Here is a 24,034-nt window from a genome sequence, read left to right on the forward strand (position 1 = left end):
TGACGTTTGCCCTGTTTTTGCTTCTTTACATTCAAACGAGCGATGTCCGTTCTTGTTGCAGCGGAAACATTTGTAATTAACAATCGTACAATCTTTCGCTAAGTGCGCCACATCGCCACACTTGAAGCACCTACGTTTTATTTCCTGTTTTGGGATTTTGTGTTCAAACGACTTAGCGTTGATTACTGGAGCTTTGACTCTACTCACTTCGTTTGTTCCTCTGATTTTTTCGTAAATTATAATGCGTCGTTTCAGCTCACTTATTGTTTGCGCTTCGTATAATGTTGTTTTATTTACCTTCGAATCAGCTATGCCATCAACAAAGTATGAAATTAAACTTTCCCCGTCTAGGTCAATTGGTCGACTTATCTCCTGCAGGTTGTACAAATATTCCCTGAGTGTTTCATTCGGGCGATGCTTTCTGTTTCTTAGCATATCATGGATTTTTGCTGACGACAGTTTTTGGCCAAACTCATCAATGAGCGATCGTTTTAGCGATTGCCAGTTATGTACACCTGGTTGGTTTCTGATAAATAGACGTGCGGCACCCTGTAGTAGTTGTTTGGCATATACAAACTTTTGGATGTTGTTCCATCCCAGCGTTACCGCATTGTCGTCGAATTCGCCAATCCACTGGTTAATATCAGCTGCATCGTTCCCTGTGAATGGAGTCATGCTTTCCTGTACATCTTTGAGGGTGAAGAAGCTTTTAGCACTACTATTGTCACTACGCTCGTTGGAGGTAGCTATATCATATTCAGACACATCTTCATCCTCCTCATCAGTGAATCCGAAATGTACAAATAGTCTGTTTTGCAACTCTACTTTCCTGCCTGATGTAGACAAGCCTTCTGCACGCAGCTTCGTTTTTAATTCTTCAACCTTTAACTCTAGTATTGACTGTGCATCCATTTCAAATTTAACTTCGTTTTTGGTTTATTTACTTGTTTACTTTGTGTTGTAATTGTCACGTATATATTTTTTTTTTTCATCTTTTCCTGCTTCTAAATATCTTACTTCTTAATTTCTTCTTCTTTCTTACTTCTTAATTTCTTCTTCTTCTTGCTTTTAATTTCTTCTTTTAGACAATGCACAACACCTTACTTGCTTTAATCACCTTCAAATCACGGTTGAGCCCCCAAATTAATTGTAGAGATAATTAATTGTAGTGATATTACACTTTTATTTCAAATTCAAAATTAATGATTAATTTCTTAAAACTATTATTTTACTTTACTATCAAAATATAACAACTCTTCCTAAACGTCAGATCAAAAATGTTGCAGGGTTGCCCTTTTGTATTATTCCTACATATATATAAAAATAAATATAAAAATTGAAATTATAAAAATAAACATATAATTTAAAATTATAAATTAAATGTAAAACATCATTTTTCGTATGGAAATTACGCATAGCAGCCGCTGTTGACACTTCAGCGATTGCTTTAATACTGATGAGTGAACAAATTTTGCACTGTTTGCTGGAGGCGTGTTTAAAAAATTGTTGTAAAATTTGATGTGTAATGGCGAGAGAAGACTTCGTGCGTTGTCAACACGCGATGCTGTCTAAGGGCCACTTTAGATACCATATTCATATATTCCATATTCACAATAATCTTATTAAGACAAATTATTATAGAAAATATGCAGAATGAAAAAGAATAACTGTTACTTTGGAATATAAATTTTAAAAAATACGATTTTCATACTTTGTATTGTAAAAGGGTCATTCTTTTACAACTCAGACACCTTGTTGACCTCATGATCTCCGATTTTTCTGAAATTTTTTTATGAACTCCTTTTATAAAATAAGAAGACCCGTATCTCGGGAAACGATTTTGTGAAATTTTTCCTACGAGATATGGACCCATGGGATTTTGAGAATTAGCATTGTAGACATATTTTTAAATGTGTATTAATCTGAATCAAAAGTAAAAAAAAATTTGTGTGATATAATCCTTTTTTTTTACTGAAAATTCGTGTGTATATGTGTGAGCTTCATATGAATGAATTTTCAAAGAATATGCTACAAATATTCTTATATAATGTTATTGATTTCGACTAGTAATTAAATTCTATATACTTTTAAAAATTTATTTATCTTTCATATCACACCAAACATGTACACACGATTTTTCAGTAAAAAAAAAAGGATTATGTCACACAAATTTTTTTTTACTTTTGCTTCAGATTAATATATAAATTCTACATAAAAAATAAATACTTCCACTGTGATATTCCTTTTAGAATTAAATAAAAAAAATTAATTTATCAGGTGTTTTTACGTTGCTCATATGCACCATAATACCATTAAATCAATTTCCGAAGAAAAACTACACAAAAATGTCTACTTTTTATTTTTAAAATAAATGTATACATAAAATATTAACATTTCAAATTAGTTTCGCTTCATTTCTGTTTTTAAATTATGAATTTTATCATAATTAAACGGCTTAATTCATCTAAATAAGAAAAAAGTTTATTAGTTTCTTACTAGCCGAACTATCTAGATAACTGCAGCACATAGTCACACCTTTACCTTTTTTTATTTCCTATAGATTTCTTACCTGTGCAGAGTATTTTTCCAACTGTAGCAAAATAACACTTCACCGAAAAAGGTAGGTGCGAAAATTTTTATTTCGTAGTAAAATTTAAAACTGTATCTAAATAAAATAAATAAATAAAATATGATAATAGTTTTGAGAAATTTTTTTTTTGAAGTTTAAGGATTAATATTAGAACTCAAATATAAACAATTTTAATTACTTAAACAATTTCATAAAAGTACAATCAATTATCTTTGAAACGCTGTAAATTTCAAGTTTCTATCTTTTATAGAACTTGAGATATACCCATTTGAAAATATGTCTACAATGCCAATTCTCAAAACCCCATGGGTCCATATCTCGTAGGAAAAATTTCACAAAATCTTTTCCCGAGATACGGGTCTTCTTATTTTATAAAAGGCGTAGATCATGAGATAATTTTTTGCCAAAATCCGTCCGGTTAGTAAAAGAATCACCCAAAAGCACTCTTTAGAAACTATGTATTTGATAAAAATAGTGTGAAATTATTTATTTGATTAAGTGCTAAATATTAAATGCATTGTTTTGTATATTTTAGCCAAATACTGATAGTAATGGTAATAGCGACGATATGGATGGCTCAAGTTTCTCATCCTTCTATTCATCATTTATTAAAACAACTGATGGATCTGACAGCCCACAAGAAACTGACAAGGAGTTCAAACAGGGCAAATACAAAGTATTTTTGGTTAACCTATTAAAACAAAATGAATGTACCTTACTGAATATTATCTTTTCTAGAAAAAAAGTGTTGTAAAGTTAAAGGAACAAGAAGAAAACGACTCGCAACATAGTAAACAATAATTCTTGCATATAGGAAAATTATATAAATTTATCACCGAATTTCACTGCAAATGAAATCAAAAAGTATGGTTTAAATAATATAAAACTGCTGTTATTAATCTATTGGCAAAGTGTAAACTGTACGAATATTTTTAAAAATAAATGCTAATTTTGTTTCTTTAAATGGTTATTCGGTTGTTTAATTTTTAAAATTTAAAGGGTTTTCAAATAGCAAAGAAAGAAAGGACAAAGACAAAAATTTTATTCAATTTATTGAAATTTGGCTGACCATACAAAGCTGTTTCGAGTATTGCCAAGTTCTCATCAATAGTGGTTCTAGAAAATAATCGAATTTCTTAATTAGTTTATACCATAGTCCGTATATAATTTGTTTGGGCTGCAAGTGCCAGGCTTAGAACTCGTGCCTATCAAATTAGAAGCGATGACTAACCATGTAGACGAGTAGACGAGACTACACAAACTTTAAGTGCTCTAGTTCCAGGTTTTTTGTCACTTTTTTATTTAATTAGTAACATTAACCAAAGCACTTGCCGTGCTTTAAATTAGCATAAATAAATTGAATAAAATTTTTGTGTTGTTTATTTTTTATTATTTTGGTTTAAGATAAAACTTTTTAAATTTTTTTTTTTGGTATTTAAAAACATTACCGTAAAAGAGAGTACATTACTCGACTGCAGTATGGTGCTGCGGTATAAATATATAAATATAATAAGTTCAACCTTGCTTTCATAATGTACGTCTGTGAGGCGTACGATCTTTTTACATTTTGCTCTCTCTCTCTCACAAATGTTTTCACAACGTATGCATATTTGCATTTATCTCAGTCGTTACCAGTGGTAGTTGATTTTCGGTGGTAAAATTTGTATATTCTGAGATACTGCCAAGCCATACGTCTCCGAGATGTATGTTTATGTTTTGTGCTACTTGTACAATTTTTGAGTGATTATTAGTTATTGTGTTTTTTTATTTAAATTCAGTACATGTAATTGTAAATAAAAGCAAAATGGAAAGTAATGAAATATTAGACGACACGCAAATAGCTACTTAACTGACATGTCTAGATGAATTTAGCTCAACCGAAAATGAGAGTGAAAGAGAAGTGATTATTAGTTATTGTGTTTTTTTATTTAAATTCAGTACATGTAAGTGTAAATAAAAGCAAAATGGAAAGTAATGAAATATTAGACGACACGCAAATAGCTACTTATCTGACATATCCAGATGAATGTAGGTCAACCGAAAATGAGAGTGAAAGAGAAGATGTGGTATCGGAAAATGATATTCCAAAATATCAAAAAAGACGCAAAAGATAAAGATCTTAATGTACAGGAAAATCGCGAAAATATATCGCCAGACCCGGAACACGAAGAAACCAACAATAATAGGTCGTCTTTAGACAGCCGGATAGTAAGAGTACTTCAGCCAACATCAAGAAGCAAAAGCCAATATTGCTGGACTACTTCGAAGGGAATAAATGCCGGTAGAGTTCTATCGATGAATGGTGTTCGAATAATAAGAGGTCTCACAAGAGCATGTAAAGCCTTATGTGATCCGATTTCTTCCTTCACTGCTTTTTTTACTGACGAAATAATATCAGAAATAGTTTAGTGGACAGATGCAGAGATATCTCTAATACGAACAACTAATTTGAGAAGCAAAACGTTCGCAGATACAAATTGTCTTGAAATTGGTGCTCTTCTTAGCATACTGACTTTGACCGCAGTATTGAAGGACAATCACTTGTCAGCTAGTGAGTTATTCAATACAACCTATAGTGGAGATAGGTACATTGTTGCCATATTTGGACAAGACAACAACAACTGTAAGGATGGAAATTTTGCACAAATTTCCAACCTACATAAATTTAAATAAATTTCGAAGAAATCTGAAATTAAAATAGAGGAATTAACATTTAACATAGTTATTAGAAACTACTTACCAAAAAGCCACCCAGCCTGCACGCAACTGCAACACGTGAAGCAATCTGAAATTAAGAGAAAATAAATTTGTAATAAATACAGAAATATATCTTAATAAAATAATAAATACATTCCTTCTTTGTTCATCCCCGCAAATTTATTTAAATAATTTATTAATAAATAATTTTTCATAATTATAAAATTAAATTATAAATAATTTAAAAAAAAACACGATAAAATTACTAACACCGGCGCTTTCATGTAAAAAGTAAAAATGTAAACAAACATTTGCAAACGTCAAAAACGTCAAAATGCAATTCGCTGCAAAAAGATGCACAAGGAAGCTTTTGTGCAAGTGTTAAAGTGCATTAAGTTTAACTAAGAGAAACTGAAAGCTTTGTGTACTTTGCACATAAAGTTCAAGAGGATGCATATAAAAGACGGCGCAATTTTCTAAGAAGGGAGTGTGTCTTGTATGATCACTCAGTGGCATTGTATGTCAACATATAAAATAAATAAATATTAAAAATGGTACAACGAAACGGGAAAATCCGTGTCGTTACACAACTTCAACGATGCCATTAGGTGAATACTTCGTGAAGGAGTTAAAAAGGCCAATACATGGTACCTGTCGCAACATCACTTTCGATAATTGGTTCACCTTCGTACAACTAGCAAAGAGCTTCCTAAAAGAGCCATATAAGTTGACCATTGTTGGAACAATAAGATCCAACAAGCGAGAAATACCTGAGCAAATAAAAAATACCCGCTCACGACCGTTTGGTACAACAATGTTTTGCTTTGATGGCTCTTTAACTTTAGTGTCATATAAGCTCATATAAGTTCATATAAGCTCATATAACGCACATATAACGCCATATAAGCTAATCTTTGATGGCCATCAAAGATAATATATTTGCTATCTTCCACCGAAAAAGGTAGGTGTGATTATCTGCTGCAGTTTTTTAGATAGTTCGACTACTATGAATCTAATCAACTTTTTAATTCATCTATGGTATATAAGAAAAAAGTTTATTGAACGGTTTAATTATGTTAAAAATCATAATTTAAAAACAGAAATGATGCGAAACTAATTTAAAATGTCAATATTTTACCTTCTGCTCAAAAAGTACTCGGATTTTGTAAATAAAACACACAAATTTAAATTTTATTCCAAATTTATTTTATCGCCTTCAAAATATGCTCCTTCTAAAGCGATACACATATGCCAACGCTTTACCCAATTTTCCATACACTTTTCGTAGGCCCGTGAAGGTATGGCTTTTAGTTCTCTATTACCGATTCAATCGACTCAAAACGCTTACCACGAAGAAGCAATTCGAGTTACGGGAACAGGAAACGGATCTAGATCTGGTGAATATGGTGCCTGAGCGATGACAGTGGTGCCGTGTTTGGTCAAAAAATCGCGTACAACAAGAATTTTCCATAGTAAAAATCGCTAAATGCACTTGAGGTAGTTTCACATTAACAGCTGCTGTAAACAAACTAATTGACAGATGGCGTTCAAATTTGTACCATATGTCAAGAAAGGGTGTACCCACAAAACAAAAAAAAAATTTTTTTGAAAAAGGTCTATTACTTAAGGAGTAGTTAACAAACAACAAAATCCGGATACTTGTTGCGCAGGTCTAAAAATAAAAAGTGAAAATTTTTGTATATTTTCTTCGAAAATTGATTTAATGGTATTATGGTGCGTATGAGCAACGTGAATGACAACTGATAAATTAATTTTTTTTAATTACTTCTAAAAGAAGTATCACAGTGGAAATATTTATTTTGTAAGTAGAATTTATATATTAATTTGAATCAAAAGTAAAAAAAAAATTTTAACCAAGTTAGATGACGGTCGGTTTTTGCAAATGATGCGTGTAAACAAAAACCAATTTGCTTATTTAGTTGCCTTGATTTCTGAAGCTGAAATATTTAAAAAAGCAAACGGCAGCAAACAGTTTCCGATTGGACTACATTTAGCTATAGTTCTGTATCGTTTGGGCTCTTCAGGAGAGAGTGCGTCAATTAGGAAAGTAGCAGCTACTTTTGGAATTGGCGATGGTGCAACTTTGATGAAAATTACACAAAGAATTTTTAGTGTTTTTATAACACTATTGACGAAGTATATCGTATGGCCAAGCTCATCAGAGCAGGAACAAATAATAAGTGACACGTACAATGAATTACCGTTTTGCATTGGCTATATCGATGGCACTGAAATAAAAATTGCAGATGCACCACAAATTAATCATGAAAAATATTTTTCAAGAAATCACATTTATTCCATTAAACTTCAAGCTGTTTGTGATTACAAATTAAGAATAAGAGATGTTGTTGTTGGTTATGCGGGCTCGACTCACGATGCTAAAGTTTTTTCGAACTCAATACTTTTAAAAGAAAAAGATCGATTTTTTTCTAATCAATCATGGATTGCTGGTGACTCCGCATATCCGTTGTCTGATATCATTATACCACCATATAGAAGAAACTCACAGCAACTTACCAGTGAAGAACGAATTCAGTTCAATAAACGCCATAGTAAATATCGAGTTCGGGTGGAACATTGTTTTGGGTTATTGAAGGAAAATTTTTGTAGCTTGAAAGAACTAAGAGTTCGAATTAAAAATAACAAAAGTCATAAATTTTGTTGTGAAAGGATACTTGTGTGCTGTATTCTTCACAACATATTGCTTACTGAATTTGAAAGTCAAAGCCGTGAAGAAATACATATTTCTGCAGAGGAAGATCTTCCTGATATGTTACTCTATAACAACGAATCTAGTGCATATGAAAGTAAAAGAAAGTCAATTTACAATCTTATGTTTAATTAATTTTCAAATGTTTTATTCATATTTATAAGAAACTTAAAATAGTGAAAACATAAATATAATTTTTAAAATGAAAAAATACAAGTAAAAGTAAGAGTAATATGAAAAAATGTTAAAAAATAAATATACAGTAAAATTTAAATATATTTATGTATATACTCAACTTTTATACTATATATACTAAACCTAATACACTAAGTGTATCGAACTTATCATTAATAGATTAAAAATAATAAAATTAAATTTTAATATTTGTTAAAACTTAAAACTAAATTGAGAATCATTAATTAGTTAGGACAAAATAAAATTGAAATATTAGCTATCGTTCGCTTTGCCATATTTTAAATCCAGTTCATATATCGCCAATTTCTCTTTTTGCTTTAACTTCTCCTCTTTTAGCCTGAATCTCATGTTTATCTTATCCTCCTTCATGCGCAATTTTTTTAGTTCCAATTCTTTGTGAAACTCGAATTTTTCTACTTCAAGTTGAAGCTTCCGATTTTGGAACTCCTCTCGTTTGCGTTCAATATCGTTTAGTTCCTGAATGGCGGATGTTTGTTTATTACGTCTTAAATTGTTTTCGAAACGAATCCTCCCTGGTGTAGTTTTTTTTTTGTGTGTTAACCTCGCTTCTGTTAGTAGTGATCTGTTACACAGTATTTTCTGTCAGTATATCTGCATCAAATATCGTGCTAAATGGTGTTGCTTCTTCGCTGTTCGCTATTTCAACGCCTGCTCGTTCGCTGGTACTATTCAGTTCTTACACTGACATCTCCTTGTCGCATACCATAGCAGAAGATTGTAAAACAATTTTGTTGCTCCAAGCTTTCTCACCAAATATTTCCGACAATTGGTCATAATATGGACACATCAATTTTACCTTATCTACAAACAAAAAGGAAACATTTATATAACATTTATACTAACACAAAATTGATTTTAATTACCTTTTATAGATGTGACTTCTTCGTCATCTAGCAAGCCGGCGCCAGTAGACTTGCGCCAATTGTTTGCCTTAACAAAACTTTGCTTAAAATATCTCATCTTAAATCTTACTAAGTCCCACGTTGTATCAATTTTTGTCACTTCTAATAGTTTTTTATAATATATTTGGGCTGTTGGTTTCTATAATTAAAACGAATCAAGTTTTGTAAAAATAATAAAAACAAATTGTCATCCAACCTCAAAATTAGACGTATCCCAGGCTTTCGACAAAGTTTGGCATACAGGTCTACTAACAAAAATAAGAGACATTTTTCCGTTGGAGTATTTCGATATGGTTTCTTCTTATTTGACTAATCGTAACTTCCGTGTTAAGCATGGAAACGATTACAGTGAACTCCAAAAAATCAACGCTGGGGTACCCCAAGGCAGTGTACTTGGTCCTTTGTTATATTTAATATACACACATGATTTGCCAATGAGCTCAGCGACGTTTACAGCGACGTTCGCTGACGATACAGCTGTTCTAGCGATTGGAGATGATGAACTAACAGCAGCCAGGCGTCTGCAGTCTTCTGTCAATGACATTATCGCTTGGGCTGAAAAGTGGAAAATAAAACTTAACCACTATAAATCAGTTCATGTCAACTTTACAAACCGAAATATCAGATTTATGCCCTTCTACATTGATGGAATGCAAATTCCACATTCTAATACGGCTAAGTACCTCGGTATGACATTGGATGCAAAGCTGAGATGGAATGAACATGTAAAAAAAAGAGAGATGAACTGAATATAAAATACAGATCAATCAAATGGCTTATTGGAAAGAAGTCGAAACTGTCACATCATAACAAGCTTTTAATTTACAAACAAATATTGACACCAATTTGGACATATGGTATTCAGCTCTGGGGATGCGCTAGCAGCACACATGTTGAAACCATACAAAAATTCCAAAACGTTATATTAAGGGGTGTGGCAAATGCACCATGGTACGTAAGGAACTCTGATCTGCATCGTGATCTAGGGATAAATACGGTGGTGGAAGAAATACAGCGAAATGCAAGAATGCACCTGCAGCGACTGTACTCTCATCCGAATGATGAAGCTAACGAACTGGCGTCAATAGAGCCAACACGTCGCCTTAAGGGTATAAAACCTTGCGTGAACTTGCGTGATTTCTGATTAAATTCTTTATAATTGTTGATTAAATTTGTTTGTTAGCTTATTATATTGTTAGCTAGTTACTCTTATAAAAATTTATTTAATCAAATAAAATAAATTTATATAAAAAAAAAAAAATAAATACAACCTCAAAATGTCCGTTTGCATAAATATATTCCAATATTTTTAAATTTTCCTCATTTGTCCATTTTCGTACTTGATTTTTTCTTTTCCGTGTTTTTGTTTGTACATTACTCACTAAATTAAATCCTTTTAATTTAAAAGTTATATATAATTAATAACTTACTTTTGCCAAATATCCTGCTCTTCACTTAACACAATATTTAATATTAATCAAAAACAAAAACAAAACAAATTTTAAATGCTGCCCATACGAAATGCTTAGTATAAATACATTTTCGGAGTAAAATTTTTTCTTATATATAAGAAATATGGAAACATTGAAAAAAGAGTAAAAGTGCAACGCAAATGTTTGTCAAACCAAATGCTTGACTAACGTAGTAACATTGCAACACATCACTAGATAACCTGAGCCTAGATAGCAACGACGCTGAGGGGACCAAGCCGGAATTGGAACACGAAATTTTTCTAAGTTTATTAATTTGTCAAAATTAGCCAAATTTAAGCTTTTTCACCAAGTTTGAAATATGATTTAGATAGAAAATTCAATTATCTTTCATTTGGTATACACCCCATATCTGTATGTTTTGTAATAACTGAGATATTGAAAAAATAAAAAAATCAAATTTTTTGAAAAAACTGACTTTTTTTACTTAAAAAATTATTAAAAAACAACCACAAACGGGACCGACATGCACGCATACTCACCTGAAAGGCAATAAAACAAGCTTTCCAATAAAGTAAAAATCAAAAAAATCTTATGCACAGATTTTGTGCAAAATCGCATTAAAGTTCGATGTCGAAACCGCTTAAATATCATCCGAATCAAAAAACTAAAAATGCAAAATGTTCAAAAATACATCACAAAATACAATTTTAAAACCTCAATTAGATATTTTAATTTTATCATAAAAAATTGTTAAAAAATAGCATTTTTTTTTAGCTTACTTTACTGTAATCATTATATCTTCGCGTGCAAAAAGGGGACCGAAACAAAATTAATTTTTCTTTAAAGACAATAAAATTTACTTTCCAAAAAACTTAAAATCATAAAAATCGTATGCACAGTTTTTTCTCTATTATTTTTCAAAAATTGTCAATTTTTTACCAAAAATTCAATTATTTGAAAAAACCCTTCACCCTCACAGCGCCAAATGCGGAGCATACTCAAGGCAGGCATGCCAGCGCCATCTAAGTTTCAAGTATAAATATGATGTTTGTATTTTTTTACGCAAGTATTGCGAATAAATAAATTTATAAAAATTTGAATAGAAAAAGCGACTTTCTTATATAAAAAGATTAATTTATAAAAAACTACAATGAAGATCCAAATGCACGCTAAAACCTTTAAAGGCAATAAAACTCACTTTCAATTGCAACATAAATCAAAAGGATTGATTTTGTCTTCACCCCAGGATATTTAATCAAATATGAAAATTATTATTTCTTTTTAAACACATGTTTTTAAAAAAGTAAAGATGACAAATGTTAAGATATACATTATAATGCATAATTGTAAAATATCAACAAAATATTTTAATTATATCATAGAAATTTCATTAAAAATAAACAATTTTTTTTATAGTATGCATTTATATATAGAAATAAGTTTTCATGCACGAACGGAACCAAAATCACCTATACATTTTTATAAAGATGAAGAAATTTTCTTTTCAAAAAGCTCAAAATCGTAAAAATCTAATGCACAGTTTTTTTATAATCATTTTTTAAAAATTTCTCTATTTTTTACCAAAAATTCAATTTTTTTAAATAAATAAATTGTGTCACAGCGCTAAGGTCGGAGTATATAGGAGGCACAGAAGGAAAAGTGCTATCTGTATTATAAGATAGAATGTTATGTTTGTATGTTTAATGCATTTGTTGCGAATGAATGAATTAATGAAAATTTGAATAGAAAAAGCGACTTTCTTATATAAAAAGATTAATTTATAAAAAACTACAATGAAGATCCAAATGCACGCTAAAACCTTTAAAGGCAATAAAACACACTTTCAATTGCAACATAAATCAGAAAGATTGATTTTGTCTTCACCCCAGGAAATTTAATCAAATATGAAAATTATTATTTCTTTCTAAACACATGTTTTTAAAAAAGTAAAGATGAGAAATGTTAAGATATACAAAATAATGCATAATTGTAAAATATCAACAAAATATTTCAATTATATCATAGAAATTTCATTAAAAATAAACAATTTTTTTTATAGTATGCATTTATATATCTCAATAAATTTTCATGCACGAACGGGACCAAAATCATCTATACATTTTTATAAAGATGAAGAAATTTCCTTTTCAAAAAGCTCAAAATCGTAAAAATCTAATGCACAGTTTTTTTATAATCATTTTTAAAAAATTCTCTATTTTTTACCAAAAATTCAATTTTTTTAAATAAATAAATTGTGACACAGCGCTAAGGGCGGATTAAAATCAAAGTAGATGGGTTAATTGATCTGTATTTTGAGTGGGATGGTGTCTAACAAAAACACTTATCAGTGTTACAAACCATTTCTTTTTAGAAATGCATGAATTGTTTGGAATCTGTCAATGTTTATGCAACAAAATTTCAGTGGCGGAATCTATTTTATAACACTATAGCTTTCTAAACGCTTGATATAAAAAATTATTAGAGATATAATTAATGTAAAATAAAAAATAAGGAAAATGAATAAATAAATAAAATAAAAATAAAACTTATTTGATGATCAATATATGGGTGACATGTACTAGAATCTGTCAATTAGTCAAATTATAAAATTCGCATCAGATATAAGACAATAAATATGTACATATATATAAAACAGATACAATTTTATGTTGATGTACTTTTCATATTTCACATTTCAATTTTTATTCATAAAACTTAAAAAGCAATCACATTCTTCATTTATTTTAATTTTGTATGATTATATATGCTTTTACAAGTATGTATTGTTAATCAGACTATGTATGTACATATCTGCATAGGTATAAAATATAGCTGGCGTCACAATAGTTTCGTGCATTTTTTTCTATGCGCATACAATCATCAAGTTTATGTTTTATATGCTTATAATAATTTTTAATAATCATTTATTTATTAAATATATGTATGTATTAATTGATTTTACTTATTTTTATATGTACATATATACATTGATTTCAATTTAGTTCTAAACAATACATCCAAATATGTGTAAGACGGAGACTTAAAACATATTTTTTCCCCACCCGTCTGTCTGTCGCCATATGCTAATAATGCACGTGGTTATATGTATGTATGTAAAAAGAAAAAAGCAGTGGGTGAAATAAGTATTAGGATCATTTTGTTATTAAATTAAATTTTCATGCACGAACGGGACCAAAATCATCTATACATTTTTATAAAGATGAAGAAATTTCCTTTTCAAAAAGCTCAAAATCGTAAAAGTCTAATGCACAGTTTTTTTATAATCATTTTTTAAAAATTTCTCTATTTTTTACCAAAAATTCAATTTTTTTAAATAAATAAATTGTGACACAGCGCTAAGGGCGGATTAAAATCAAAGTAGATGGGTTAATTGATCTGTATTTTGAGTGGGATGGTGTCTAACAAAAACACTTATCAGTGTTACAAACCATTTCTTTTTAGAAATGCATGAATTGTTTGGAATCTGTCAATGTTTATGCAACAAAATTTCAGTGGCGGAATCTATTTTATAACACTATAGCTTTCTAAACGCTTGATATAAAAAATTATTAGAGATATAATTAATGTAAAATAAAAAATAAGGAAAATGAATAAATAAATAAAATAAAAATAAAACTTATTTGATGATCAATATATGGGTGACATGTACTAGAATCTGTCAATTAGTCAAATTATAAAATTCGCATCAGATATAAGACAATAAATATGTACATATATATAAAACAGATACAATTTTATGTTGATGTACTTTTCATATTTCACATTTCAATTTTTATTCATAAAACTTAAAAAGCAATCACATTCTTCATTTATTTTAATTTTGTATGATTATATATGCTTTTACAAGTATGTATTGTTAATCAGACTATGTATGTACATATCTGCATAGGTATAAAATATAGCTGGCGTCACAATAGTTTCGTGCATTTTTTTCTATGCGCATACAATCATCAAGTTTATGTTTTATATGCTTATAATAATTTTTAATAATCATTTATTTATTAAATATATGTATGTATTAATTGATTTTACTTATTTTTATATGTACATATATACATTGATTTCAATTTAGTTCTAAACAATACATCCAAATATGTGTAAGACGGAGACTTAAAACATATTTTTTCCCCACCCGTCTGTCTGTCGCCATATGCTAATAATGCACGTGGTTATATGTATGTATGTAAAAAGAAAAAAGCAGTGGGTGAAATAAGTATTAGGATCATTTTGTTATTAAATTAAATTTTCATGCACGAACGGGACCAAAATCATCTATACATTTTTATAAAGATGAAGAAATTTCCTTTTCAAAAAGCTCAAAATCGTAAAAATCTAATGCACAGTTTTTTTATAATCATTTTTAAAAAATTCTCTATTTTTTACCAAAAATTCAATTTTTTTAAATAAATAAATTGTGACACAGCGCTAAGGGCGGATTAAAATCAAAGTAGATGGGTTAATTGATCTGTATTTTGAGTGGGATGGTGTCTAACAAAAACACTTATCAGTGTTACAAACCATTTCTTTTTAGAAATGCATGAATTGTTTGGAATCTGTCAATGTTTATGCAACAAAATTTCAGTGGCGGAATCTATTTTATAACACTATAGCTTTCTAAACGCTTGATATAAAAAATTATTAGAGATATAATTAATGTAAAATAAAAAATAAGGAAAATGAATAAATAAATAAAATAAAAATAAAACTTATTTGATGATCAATATATGGGTGACATGTACTAGAATCTGTCAATTAGTCAAATTATAAAATTCGCATCAGATATAAGACAATAAATATGTACATATATATAAAACAGATACAATTTTATGTTGATGTACTTTTCATATTTCACATTTCAATTTTTATTCATAAAACTTAAAAAGCAATCACATTCTTCATTTATTTTAATTTTGTATGATTATATATGCTTTTACAAGTATGTATTGTTAATCAGACTATGTATGTACATATCTGCATAGGTATAAAATATAGCTGGCGTCACAATAGTTTCGTGCATTTTTTTCTATGCGCATACAATCATCAAGTTTATGTTTTATATGCTTATAATAATTTTTAATAATCATTTATTTATTAAATATATGTATGTATTAATTGATTTTACTTATTTTTATATGTACATATATACATTGATTTCAATTTAGTTCTAAACAATACATCCAAATATGTGTAAGACGGAGACTTAAAACATATTTTTTCCCCACCCGTCTGTCTGTCGCCATATGCTAATAATGCACGTGGTTATATGTATGTAATCTTGAAGCAAAAGAAAAAAGTTTTATGCATTTTTATAATGCGTATGCAATCATCCAGCATATCATTACATACAGCATATATATGTACGTATGTACATACATATAGTATGTGAATATAAATTTTTCTTATAATTTATTCTTGTTTTATATAAACATTTAGTATTTATTATTTTTTATTTATAATTTAAGATTAAAATGAATATAGTAATAATATAAAAAATTAAAATAAAACAAATAATATGAGTGTTAAATAACATCTGTATGTATGTACATATTTATATTAATGATAGAATATACCGCTATGTTTTTTTTTTTAAGTTTTTCATTTATTGCATATCAAACTTTTTTTACCTGCATACTTGTGCATTAAATTTCGTAGGATTTTTGCGAAGTCTATAGTGAATGACATCATCACAAAAACACAAAGAGTAAATGCGAAAGTGTTGTGCGCAGCGGATAGTGATTTGAGGGTGGGTTTATATGTTTATATATGCTTGTGCAAGTGCCTTAACTTTTGTCTACAATTTTTGAACAGATCGAATAACAAAATGATCCTAATACTTATTTCACCCACTGCTTGAGCTTTCTAAATAATATTTTATTAATATTCAGTATGATATACTTATTAATTATATTAATTTACATATATTAAACTTATTAATTTAATTAAATTTTGTTTTTATTAAAGTTCTTTATTCGTGTAAAAGATTACATTTATAAAATTAGTTAAATTAGGATATAAAATCACAATTTTTTAAATAGCTATTCAATAAAGGAAAATAATTTTCATATTTTGCATTTGAATTTTTATTTGTTAAACTAAAAAACAATTATATTGGAGTGATGCGCATTGCGTACATGAACGCGATGTTCAAAGTATGCTTGCATGTTTTGTTTTTAAGTATATCTGTACTTTTTTTGTTTTGCATATTTGCTTTATTTCGTTATTGTCTATGCAACGACGCTGCATTTTCCATATCATAGTTCTGCTATGCCTATTGCATATGCGCATTGACAAACTTTTTTTACCTGTATACTTGTGCATTAAACTCCTTAAGATTTTTGCGAAGCTGTGCAGCAGTAAATGACATCATCACAAAAACAAAAAAGTGTATGCGAAAGTCTTGTGCGCCGCTGATAGTCATTTAAGGGTGGGTTTGTATGTTCATATTTGGTATGCAAGTGGCTTAACTTTTGTCTAAAAGTTTCGAACAGATCGAATAACAAAATGATCCTAATACTTATTTCACCCACTGCTTTTTTCTTTTTACATACATACATATAACCACGTGCATTATTAGCATATGGCGACAGACAGACGGGTGGGGAAAAAATATGTTTTAAGTCTCCGTCTTACACATATTTGGATGTATTGTTTAGAACTAAATTGAAATCAATGTATATATGTACATATAAAAATAAGTAAAATCAATTAATACATACATATATTTAATAAATAAATGATTATTAAAAATTATTATAAGCATATAAAACATAAACTTGATGATTGTATGTGCATAGAAAAAAATGCACGAAACTATTGTGACGCCAGCTATATTTTATACCTATGCAGATATGTACATACATAGTCTGATTAACAATACATACTTGTAAAAGCATATATAATCATACAAAATTAAAATAAATGAAGAATGTGATTGCTTTTTAAGTTTTATGAATAAAAATTGAAATGTGAAATATGAAAAGTACATCAACATAAAATTGTATCTGTTTTATATATATGTACATATTTATTGTCTTATATCTGATGCGAATTTTATAATTTGACTAATTGACAGATTCTAGTACATGTCACCCATATATTGATCATCAAATAAGTTTTATTTTTATTTTATTTATTTATTCATTTTCCTTATTTTTTATTTTACATTAATTATATCTCTAATAATTTTTTATATGAAGCGTTTAGAAAGCTATAGTGTTATAAAATAGATTCCGCCACTGAAATTTTTTTGAATAAACATTGACAGATTCCAAACATTTCATACATTTCTAAAAAGAAATGGTTTGTAACACTGATAAGTGTTTTTGTTAGACACCATCCCACTCAAAATACAGATCAATTAACCCATCTACTTTGATTTTAATCCGCCCTTAGCGCTGTGTCACAATTTATTTATTTAAAAAAATTGAATTTTTGGTAAAAAATAGAGAATTTTTTAAAAATGATTATAAAAAAACTGTGCATTAGATTTTTACGATTTTGAGCTTTTTGAAAAGGAAATGTCTTCATCTTTATAAAAATGTATAGATGATTTTGGTCCCGTTCGTGCATGAAAATTTATTGAGATATATAAATGCATACTATAAAAAAAATTGTTTATTTTTAATGAAATTTCTATGATATAATTGAAATATTTTGTTGATATTTTACAATTATGCATTATTTTGTATATCTTAACATTTCTCATCTTTACTTTTTTAAAAACATGTGTTTAAAAAGAAATAATAATTTTCATATTTGATTAAATTTCCTGGGGTGAAGACAAAATCAATCTTTCTGATTTATGTTGCAATTGAAAGTGTGTTTTATTGCCTTTAAAGGTTTTAGCGTGCATTTGGATCTTCATTGTAGTTTTTTATAAATTAATCTTTTTATATAAGAAAGTCGCTTTTTCTATTCAAATTTTCATTAATTCATTCATTCGCAACAAATGCATTAAACATACAAACATAACATTCTATCTTATAATACAGATAGCGCTTTTCCTTCTGCCTCCTATATACTCCGGCCTTAGCGCTGTGACACAATTTATTTATATAAAAAAATTGAATTTTTAGTAAAAAATAGAGAAATTTTTAAAAAATGATTATAAAAAAAACTGTGCATTAGATTTTTACGATTTTGAGCTTTTTGAAAAGGAAATTTCTTCATCTTTATAAAAATGTATAGATGATTTTGGTCCCGTTCGTGCATGAAAATTTATTGAGATATATAAATGCATACTATAAAAAAAATTCTTTTTTTTTAATGAAATTTCTATGATATAATTGAAATATTTTGTTGATATTTTACAATTATGCATTATTTTGTATATCTTAACATTTCTCATCTTTACTTTTTTAAAAACATGTGTTTAAAAAGAAATAATAATTTTCATGTTTGATTAAATTTCCTGGGATGAAGACAAAATCAATCTTTCTGATTTATGTTGCAATTGAAAGTGTGTTTTATTGCCTTTAAAGGTTTTCGCGTGCATTTGGATCTTCATTGTAGTTTTTTATAAATTAATCTTTTTATATAAGAAAGTCGCTTTTTCTATTCAAATTTTCATTAATTTATTTATTCGCAATACTTGCGTAAAAAAATACAAACATCATATTTGTACTTGAAACTTAGATGGCGCTGGCATGCCTGACTTGAGTGTGCTCTGCATTTGGCGCTGTGAGGGTGGAGGTTTTTTTCAAATAATTGAATTTTTGGTAAAAAATTGACAAATTTTAAAAAATAATAGAGAAAAAACTGTGCATACGATTTTTATGATTTTTTTGGAAAGTAAATTATTGTCTTTAAAGGAAAATTAATTTTGTTTCGGTCCCCTTTTTGCACGCGAAGATATAATGATTACAGTAAAGTAAGCTAAAAAAAAATGCTATTTTTTAACAATTTTTTATGATAAAATTAAAATATCTAATTGAGGTTTTAAAATTGTGTTTTGTGATATATTTCTGAACATTTTGCATTTTTAGTTTTTTGATTCTTATGATATTTAAGCAGCTTCGATATCGAACTTTAATGCAATTTTGCACAAAATCTGTGCATACGATTTTTGCTTTTATTGCTTTATTGGAAAGCTTGTTTTATTGCCTTTCAGATGAGTATCCGTGCAAGTCGGTCCCGTTTGTGGTTGTTTTTTAATAATTTTTTAAGTAAAAAAAGTCAGTTTTTTCAAAAAATTTGATTTTTTTATTTTTTCAATATCTCAGTTATTACGAAACATACAGATATGGGGTGTATTCCAAATGAAAGATAATTGAATTTTCTATCCAAATCATATTTCAAACTTGGTGAAAAAGCTTAAATTTGGCTAAATTTGACAAATTAATAAACTTAGAAAAATTTCGTGTTCCAATTCCGGCTTGGTCCCCTCAGCGTCGTTGCTATCTAGGCTCAGGTTATTCGGAAAACTAATCAACTCTTGTGGATAAAATAAAAAAATAAAACTTTGAAAATATTAAATTTATTGTAATAATTTTATTATAATAATAATTTTATTAAAATATATTCAAAAATCTGAATATTTTCAGTTGCTTTTATATTAAATTAAACCATTTTTCATACTTCTTTAATTTGTCTCCCCAACAATTTGCTTGAGAAAGAATTTGTGCAAATTGGGAAAAAACTCCCATTCCCATGCGATTCAGAATAGAATAATTGGGAACAAAACTTCCCAAATTATTCATAATAGCAAACTTTGGAAAAGGGAACAAACTCCCATTCAATATCCCATTAAATTATAATGTAGTTCAATACAAAACAACAGTAAAGTCCATGTTGTGTAGAGTGCCACAGCACGTTAAAATTAAAATTGTTGTTGCGTACAATGCATATTAAAAAACAGAAATATGCAAATATCGCTTTAAATTCAGCCATGAGATCCGAGGCTATCTGTACCTTGTCAGTAAATCAAGGCCGTTTGTATCACAAAAATTTTCTTATATAACGCATAACTTTTTTAATTTTTACTAAAATTCATTTTTATTTCCTGATTTATTTTAAGCAAAGAAACAACAATAAAGTTCCAATATAAAAAATTAATATGCAAAAGTAACAATTTTTGAAGCAAAAAAAGTCTACGGATATTTGTTAATATTTACATTTACCGTTAATTTAAATTCGCTTGCAAGCATAAACGTTTCATTAAATGATATTTAATTATTAATTGACTTCCTAAAGAGTCTAAAAATTAATCATTTAATAATATTTTTTTATATAAGCAATAAATTTTTACAATATAAAATAAAAGACTTGAAATTAGTTTGTGAGCGATAAATAACTGTTAAATTTTGGGAAAGATGACGTAAATCAAAGAAATTTTGCTGAAAATATTGGTTGTCAATATTCATCTGTATAGAGAATTATAAATAACTTCAAATACACGAGTACTTACGTTTCTAGACCTCGCACTGTCCGCCCCTCAATAGAGAAAGACGTAGCATAATCAACCAGGTGAAAGTAAATCCAAGAGTAACAGCCTTCAAACTAGCTGAACATATTGCCGAAATACTTGAAAACAAATTATGCCCTAAAACTGCCCGGAAAATTTTGAAGAAATGCATGTATTATACCCTGATTGCAGGAAAGAAGCCATACATATCCAGATATAATAGAATAAAATGATTAAGCTTTGCAAGATAATATGTAAAGCTATGAAGTTCTAAAAATGAATTATTTTCTACGATGAGTAGCAGGCATCTTACGGATGTGGGTGCTGTGCTATGCTCTCAGGCAACTTCAAACACTACCAGAATCACCAGACCTTAGTCCTATAGAACATCTGTGGGTTTATTTGGAAGATAAGATTCGCCAGCATATGTTTTCCAGCAAGGATATAGTAAGAAACGTCATCAAAGAAGAATGGCTAGAAATAAACACACAGGATATTGCAAAGCTAGTTGAGTCGATGCAAAGATGCTTAACAGAGGTTATTAAATGCAGAAGTTATCCTGCAGGCTATTAAATTTAAGATTTTTGTGAATTTCATTGTTTTAATGTAAATATTAAGAAATATCCGTAGACTTTTTCTGCTTAAAAAATTGCTACTTTTGCATATAATTGTTTAATTTTTTTTAAAGAATAACTGTTAATTTTTTATATTGGAACTTTACTGTTGTTTCTTTGGTTTAAATAAATTAGGAAATAGAAATGAATTTGAGTAAAAATTAAAAAAGTTATGCGTAATATAAAAAAAATTTTGTGAATATCCGTACTTTTTCTCTACTATGTGTATTTCTTTAAAGATTTAAGAACAAACAAAAAATAATAGAAAAAATACGAAACTGACAAACTGTTATGATATTCTGCATAACATGCATTTTCGTCATAACTCGAAAGAGACAATGTTGTCGCGTCGATGACACTATATAACATATCCCGTCATTTCTAAATACGTTCTAAACGCTACTACTGTATAAAAAATAATCCAAATTTTATTCCAAGAACTCACGGTATACAACACCATGCACAATCTGCAAATTTTACAACGAAAAACGATTATTTATTCATTACTTTAAATATGATATTAATAAATTAGGCTTTTTTTCGTTTAACACGCTTCAGCTACTCAAGCATTAATTCTCTAATAAAAACAGCTTACTGCAAAATATGTAAAAACAGAGCTCATACCTTCACTTAACTTTTTATCTGTAGGACCAATAGACAATTGTAAGGCACAAAACAAAATTTAAAAATTAATTTATAAAACACAGTAATTTATTAATTACAATTTAAATTGTTGCAATAACTTATTTAGCGTGTGTTTGTGCTTTTCTCATTTGGGTCAATATGCTCGACATTTCCTCACGTTTTCTTTTGGCTCGAATATGGGTTCCTAATCGGCGTTTCAAAAATTTAAGCGCCCGCTTATCCTTTGAAACCTTAAGAAGTTCCATTACACGTTTTTCGTAAGGTGCGTGACCGACAACTTCACGAACCAAATCTCTCATGAATTTTGTATGACGAGTTTGAATCTGTAAATAAAGTACATTAACAGGTTTTTTTCTGAGATATTATCCTTAAAATAAGTGTAGTTCTATTCTAAATTCTTACATTTTTTAAACGAGAACCCCGCAATCCCTTAACATTTTTTTCACCCACATACTTAACATTTTTGACTTTAGTAGTTTTGCGACCTTTGTTAAGTCCAACGCTAAGTTCGTAACGTACCGCCATTTGAGCTACAAAGAGAAAATTTCAAAAATTATTAGCATAACATAAGCAAAACAATAACGTCGTAATATGTGCACTAATACAAACAATTGTAGCACCTATTTAAAATCACTAGAAATTATTATCTCACACAACACAACCAACCTCGGTATCTTCTAAATCCGGAAAGACCTACACGTGAACTTGTTACAGCAAACAAAGTATGTTTACACATATGTAGTACAAGCACCATGCTTGCGAGCAAGCTAGTGTTTGTTACATATTTTCAGATACGTATGCATGATCGATGCTCAAACTGCAGTTACATGAAATAAGACTGTCATAATGTATAAGACCAAAGAATACTTCTCACAGAACTGAAACTTCGCCCACTTCGAGCGTAATATGGCATTTACACTGGCCTCAAACAGCTCATCATGGTCAAACATCACTGATGGGAACAACATGATTAATTTCTGCATACAAAATCTCATATGCACAGAGTTCTATTTGCTGATTTTATACAAATGAGTTTCAACGAGGTTAAAACGAATTCCAAATAGGTTCTAAATGCAATTGAATACATTGAACATACCCATAATAAAAGCTTTTATGGCTTTTTGACAGTTTGTGAAGCCTGTTTTTGACATATTTACAAAAACAGATAAACATATATTAGGTGATTGGAAATGTTTTTTTTGGCACAGGCCAAAAATCAAATCAACAGGCAAATTGAAACACCAACTGATTGAAATAAAAATAAATGAATTACAACGAAAGAAAACACTTTTAAATGACTGTTTTGATATGAGTCTTTTGCGGCCAGTGTAATTGCCATATCACAAACAATTGGTTTTGAAAACATATTTTATAACATTTTTGCACACGTATTGAGCACATACACTTAGCAGAAAAACTCTGCGTACAGAAAGTAAATTTTGTGTCAACAATAAAAAAATTATTACATAAATTTTTTTTTTTTATTTTTTTTTGTTTTTGAAAAGTCCTAGTGAACGGACGTATTTTTAAGCCGGTCTCGGTGAATTTTAAATTGCAGTTTAAAACAAGTAGATAACACGTATTTTTATGGGAATTGTTTGGTTATTGACACAAAAACACAATTATTTTAAGAATTATAATTAAAAAATTGTTTTAAAAAATAAAACAAACAAAAAAGTAACTAAATAAAACATTAAATTGAAAATAGTGCGCGTTATTTCAATTTTCGTTTACTTTCTCTTTGCAAAACTTTATAAAAATACTCAAACAGCTGACAGGGACA

The 24,034-nt window shown here is 28.7% G+C and overlaps 4 protein-coding genes across 6 annotated transcripts; 2 read left to right on the forward strand and 2 right to left on the reverse strand.

Moving 5' to 3' along the window:
* The first annotated feature begins 3,129 nt into the window (after positions 1-3,129).
* LOC119664543 (period circadian protein-like) lies at positions 3,130-3,560 on the forward strand. Its single transcript, XM_038074016.1, has 2 exons — positions 3,130-3,266; positions 3,329-3,560. The coding sequence occupies exons 1-2, from the start codon at positions 3,159-3,161 to the stop codon at positions 3,389-3,391; spliced, it is 171 nt and encodes a 56-aa protein (XP_037929944.1). The 5' UTR covers positions 3,130-3,158; the 3' UTR covers positions 3,392-3,560.
* Positions 3,561-7,193: 3,633 nt separating this feature from the next.
* LOC119667356 (protein ALP1-like) lies at positions 7,194-8,153 on the forward strand. Its single transcript, XM_038076645.1, has one exon. The coding sequence runs from the start codon at positions 7,194-7,196 to the stop codon at positions 8,151-8,153; it is 960 nt and encodes a 319-aa protein (XP_037932573.1).
* A 284-nt stretch (positions 8,154-8,437) lies between these two features.
* On the reverse strand, positions 8,438-10,658 carry LOC119672194. 2 transcript variants are annotated; one of them, XM_038083188.1, is made up of 6 exons: positions 10,567-10,658; positions 10,408-10,517; positions 9,751-9,843; positions 9,333-9,691; positions 9,098-9,275; positions 8,438-9,035 (listed from the first exon to the last, which is right to left on the reverse strand). In XM_038083188.1, exons 4-6 carry the CDS (start codon positions 9,402-9,404, stop codon positions 8,911-8,913), a joined length of 375 nt encoding a protein of 124 aa, XP_037939116.1. In that variant the 5' UTR covers positions 9,405-9,691; positions 9,751-9,843; positions 10,408-10,517; positions 10,567-10,658; the 3' UTR covers positions 8,438-8,910. The 2 variants fall into 2 exon arrangements, with proteins under 2 accessions (XP_037939116.1, XP_037939115.1); XM_038083187.1 differs by lacking the exons at positions 10,408-10,517; positions 10,567-10,658 and having other exon boundaries at positions 9,751-10,232.
* Positions 10,659-22,295: 11,637 nt separating this feature from the next.
* Positions 22,296-23,033, reverse strand: LOC119664837 (60S ribosomal protein L36). 2 transcript variants are annotated; one of them, XM_038074213.1, is made up of 3 exons: positions 22,918-23,033; positions 22,654-22,781; positions 22,296-22,574 (listed from the first exon to the last, which is right to left on the reverse strand). In XM_038074213.1, exons 1-3 carry the CDS (start codon positions 23,003-23,005, stop codon positions 22,350-22,352), a joined length of 441 nt encoding a protein of 146 aa, XP_037930141.1. In that variant the 5' UTR covers positions 23,006-23,033; the 3' UTR covers positions 22,296-22,349. The 2 variants fall into 2 exon arrangements, with proteins under 2 accessions (XP_037930141.1, XP_037930147.1); XM_038074219.1 differs by having other exon boundaries at positions 22,872-22,954.
* Between the last annotated feature and the right edge of the window lie 1,001 nt (positions 23,034-24,034).

The sequence above is a fragment of the Teleopsis dalmanni genome, chromosome 1 (genome assembly GCF_002237135.1).
Source record: "Teleopsis dalmanni isolate 2A chromosome 1, ASM223713v2, whole genome shotgun sequence".
Classification (NCBI taxonomy): Eukaryota; Metazoa; Arthropoda; class Insecta; order Diptera; family Diopsidae; genus Teleopsis; species Teleopsis dalmanni.